General features: G+C 31.3%; 1 protein-coding gene across 1 annotated transcript; it reads left to right on the top strand.

Annotated features, from left to right (window-relative positions):
- Positions 1–527: 527 nt before the first annotated feature.
- Positions 528–2,974, top strand: LOC8275077 (protein REVEILLE 7). Its single transcript, XM_015723620.3, has 6 exons — positions 528–669; positions 772–816; positions 926–1,037; positions 1,133–1,194; positions 1,312–1,719; positions 1,823–2,974. The coding sequence occupies exons 1-6, from the start codon at positions 655–657 to the stop codon at positions 2,507–2,509; spliced, it is 1,329 nt and encodes a 442-aa protein (XP_015579106.1). The 5' UTR covers positions 528–654; the 3' UTR covers positions 2,510–2,974.
- The last annotated feature ends 1,886 nt before the right edge of the window (positions 2,975–4,860 follow it).

Raw genomic sequence — 4,860 nt, 5'->3', positions numbered from 1 at the left:
TTCCATAAATTTTGATTTAAATCAAAAATTAATTTATAAATAGAATTTTATTTTATTTTCAAAACGTGTTTGGTGCTTAAGAATCTAGTAATATCTGCTAATATAATATATCATGTTAAGTAAAATATTGACAGATGTCTATCCAAATGTAATATAATTTAGAAGGATTTAAGTAATTAATTTTTTCAATTAGTATAAATTTTAGAATTAATTTTAAGATTTGTGTAAGAATATATATTTAGAATATATAAATAATTATGTAAAAGTAATTTTAATAATATCTATATAAAATATATTAATTATAAAAAAATAAAAATCGATAATTAACCGTCAATTTTCTTAAGAAAAGTATAAATACCACACGTTTAACTCAAAAAAGAGATTTATAATTAAACCGGTCGGTCTAATTTAAAATTTTATTTTCAATTGTCTAACTGGTTCGGTTCGGGTGAATCAATTATCTTACATGCCCCGTGCATACAGCTTATATTAAAAAAAAATATGAATCTGACGTGTCACACTCTACCTTTTTAACAACCAAAAACTCATCAAACACTTTCCTGTTTCCCATTCATTTTTCTTTCTTTCTTTCATTCTTTCACAGACAGATATTTTGCATTTACTCTAATTCCTCATTTTGGATTTTAAACTTCAATGGCTGCTCATCAGGTACTGTTCTAATTCTTGTTTTTTTGGAATGGGTTGTAATTCATCAGCTTGCAGCATGCATATTCCACTACATATTAGTGATTGATTTCAGCTCTTTCTCAGGAAGCTTCTTTCAAGTTAAAGGAATTGTCCTTACATGTACCAAAGGTTCAAACAATGGCAATTTTGTTTTCTTTTGTTTTATGGTTTTCTCTTGAACAAAAGTATGTGAGAAGCGCTGGATGTTAATGTTGTTTCAGTTTGCATATTTTAACAGGTGAGAAAGCCTTATACTATTACAAAGCAAAGGGAGAAATGGACAGAAGAAGAACACTACAAGTTCCTTGAAGCCTTGAAGCTCTATGGCCGTGGCTGGCGTAAAATACAAGGTTTTGTTTTGTTTGGCTTACTAATAAGCAGCTAAGCTATCTGAGTGTGGTGCTGTATTTTACTAGATTAATTTTTTGTGTTACTTTTGATGCAGGGTTTATAGGCACCAAATCTGCTGTTCAAATTCGAAGCCATGCTCAGAAATTTTTCTCCAAGGTTTCATTGATTTTCCTTTTTTTGATATTTCTTTTCTTTTTTGGGGGGATTCTGTTAAATGCAAATGATAATTGGGTGCATTTCCTTAATTGGGTTAGTTTTGATGTTGATGATTAGGTTGTTAGAGAGTCAAATGGTGGTGGGGCTGAGAGCTCAGTTAAGACAATTGAGATACCACCTCCCCGTCCAAAGAGGAAACCTATGCATCCTTATCCTCGTAAATCAGTTGAAGGAATGTTAGTTTCCAATCAATTGGAAAGATCTCCATCCCCTAATTTATCAGTTTCAGAGGAGGAAAACCAATCTCCCAATTCAGTCTTATCTCCACTTGGTTTTTCAGATTCACTGGGATCTTCTTCCATTTCAGAGCAGCATAATGGATCTTCATGTGCCACTGATATGTATTCTGCTACTTTATTGCCAATACAAAAACAAGAGCACAGCTCATCTACTGAACATCATAATGGATCTTCACCACTTCTACAATTTTCTTCTGCTCCGTTTGAGGATAATTGTTTGTCTGTGGTAAGATGAATTATCCTGCCAAAGTTTTTTCTTCAACTGATTGCAGATATACAACATTGGTATCATTGGTACTAATTGTTTTAATTTTCTGCCCTTGATCCAGAAACTAGAGCTGGACCCAATGGATGTTGTTTGTACAGAAGGAGATGCAGCCACAATAGTTCCTTTCACAAGCATAAAGCTTTTTGGAAGAACTGTTTCTGTGACACATTCCCCCAAACAGTGTCTTGAGGATTCAGAAAATCTCTTGTCAGTGACATATAAGATCAGTGAAGATGATCCTGATATTGGTAATGATAAGGGTGTTCAGACATTGACGAGGAAACAATTGGACACCCAGTTATCCCTTGGAATAGGTACTGCTGCTAATTGTAACTCATTGCCATTTAGTACTACTCCAGTGCACCAGGTGTTGGAACAACAGGGAGACAATGTCAATTGTTTACAAAGCAGCCCTCCTTTGCCATGGGCTGTCTTCCAAGATCTGCCGTTTTCATTCCTAGATTCATGTGGTCAATCCTCACATGGTGATCCTAGAAACTGTTGTGTGGAAGAAAGGTCTAAAGAAAAGGACATTCATGACGAAAGATCCTGTAGTGGATTGAACACTGGATCAGCAAGTGATGTTGAACATCATTGTCAAAGTCTTTCCGCAAACGGAAGAGCCAGACTCCACAAGCGGACAAACGGCTTCGTACCATATAAAAGATGCTTAGCAGAAAGAGATTTGAGTTCATCATCAATTCTATCAGAGAAGCATGAGCAGCAAAGAGCTCGAGTATGCTCGTAATACTCCCTGCCTTAGCTCTATATCGTAGAAGGAGCTGACTTAGATAGGGTGCATCCTGAAAAGTACTACAGACGATTATGGAAAAAGAATCTCACACAATTAAATTTTGGTGGCTAACATTTTTAGCTGATCTCCCTTGAAGTCGCTGCATATTTTGCCAAGTATAAGATGCTTCAGGATACAGGGGATGATGCTTTTAAGTATTTGATAGCTCATAGCAGTTTCATGCCAACGATCTTGCACAGATAAATTGCCATCCAAACTGATATGGAAAGAAAATCATTTGTCCATGGATATTTAGAGTGCCATCTCAGGTTTGTTCTGTAATGTTCCATCAATTTTTAGCTTTGTGAATCAATTGTAATTGGCAGGTCTACTGGTAGGGACTAGAGAGCAACTTATTTCTGCCTGTTTCAGTACTATCAATCACTTTCTGAATGAAATTGTGTGCTGTTAGGGTGGGTTTCTGCTGTTGGCATAAATATCTAGGAAATCAATTATAGCCTAATTTGGTTTGCCTCGCGACAAAAGCATTTTCTTTTAATATCTTTTTTTAAAGTTCTTGTATCAGCAGAGAAGCAAATAATTTGATGATTTTTTTGTTTAAAAGTAGGTTTAACAAAAAGCAATTTATATAAAAAAAGAACTAATTTATTAAATAAAAAAACTTTAAATCTAATTTTAAAAAAAAGATTTTTACACAAATAACCTAAAACGACAAAAAGATCATCTATTATACCGTGGGAATGGTGTTTTTAGAAAAATACTCTACCAATTCAAAATTATTTTTAATTATACAGATTATATATTGATACTCATTTTCTATCTGAAACCAACAAAAAGAATCTCTTCCAAAATTATAAAAAGGTTAAAATTCTACCAATGCCACATTACTTTCTTTCTGTAACAACTTCAAAACTAAAAATGAATACTAAATGGGGAAAAGGATCAGATTAAAGAGTTTTGTTTTGATTTGTTAAAAAATAGAACAAGTATCAACAATTTAAATTTCTCTCTAGGTAGAATTTTTATTGTTTTGGTCGAGATTAGTTAGAATTGATAAATAATATGATTGTAAAATGTTAGTAGTTGTGTTAGTAGTTTAAAGGATTTTGAGTTGAATTGTAAATACTAAATATAAAAATTAAAGATAAATATGAAATCTAAAAAATTAGTATATATTTTCTGTAAAACACAGAAAGAATGATATATTTTTTCTTGAAAATAGAAACAAAAAAAAAAAGTATATGTTACTATAAAAATTGGTATATATCTAGTAGAAATATTATGAATTTTAAAAATTATACTTATATTATATTAATTTCGTTAAGAATCTAGCTTATTTTATATATGTTATTTATTTATATAAAATATTTCTAATAAATATATAGTAAAAAGTATATTTTTTCAAGAAGAAATTACAAGGCATACATTTATTTTTATGCAGCGTATTTTAGAATGTTATATTTTTACTAATGGCTTTTTTCTTTTTTACGCTTTTCTAGTCTTTAGTTTTTGCTTTTATCTTTACTTTTTCTTGCTTTGTTTTTTGACCTTGTGGCTTTTCTCTTTCTTTTTCTTGTAGTCTAGTCTTCTAGTCTTGCTTTGTTTTTCTTATGAATGATAATAAGTGAACACCGACTCAGTTGTCATCGTAAATGGTATAATTATTAGTCTAACTCTTGCTATGGACATAAAAAAATGTGGACACCATAATCAAATTGTTTGGAGGAAAACAAGAAAAATTGGGTGTGCTAGAGTGACTTGCTCTGATGATTTGGGAGTTCTCATGACTTGCAATTATGATCCTTCTGGTGACTATATTAGAGAAAGATTTTATTGAATCTAACTGTTTATGTATTAAATAAAAAAAATTGCAAGTATGTTATTTTCAAGAAATATAGAATTATATATATAGTAATTAAACTTTTATAGTTAAAATTATTTAGTCAATTGAGTGTTTTATGTAAATGTCTATTTTTCTTTTGAAATCAAATTTCTTTCATAATGTATATTCATAACTTTTTGAATGATCTTGATATTCAAGAGATTGGTTAGCGAGCTCGAAAGGATGTTTGTTTATCGAGATACTTCTTTAGAATTCGTTAATCACTTTGGATGAACTAGTGTTATGTAGTTCTTGGTACTTGTTTTTACATTTGGATGAATTAGTCTTCTACTCTTTGAGAGCTCATGTAATTTTTGCTCTCTAATGAGCTTGTGTACTGCTGCTCTCTAATGAGCTCATGTACTTCTATTCTCTAATGAACTCATTTATTTTTTATCTCCTTTGATCTCATGTATTGTTGCTCTCCAGTAAGCTTATGTACTTCTACTCTCTAATGAGCTAA

This window comes from Ricinus communis, chromosome 2, assembly GCF_019578655.1.
Source record: "Ricinus communis isolate WT05 ecotype wild-type chromosome 2, ASM1957865v1, whole genome shotgun sequence".
Lineage (NCBI taxonomy): Eukaryota > Viridiplantae > Streptophyta > Magnoliopsida > Malpighiales > Euphorbiaceae > Ricinus > Ricinus communis.
Note: the sequence above shows the minus strand (reverse complement) of the source record. Positions and strands in the feature narration are given on the sequence as shown.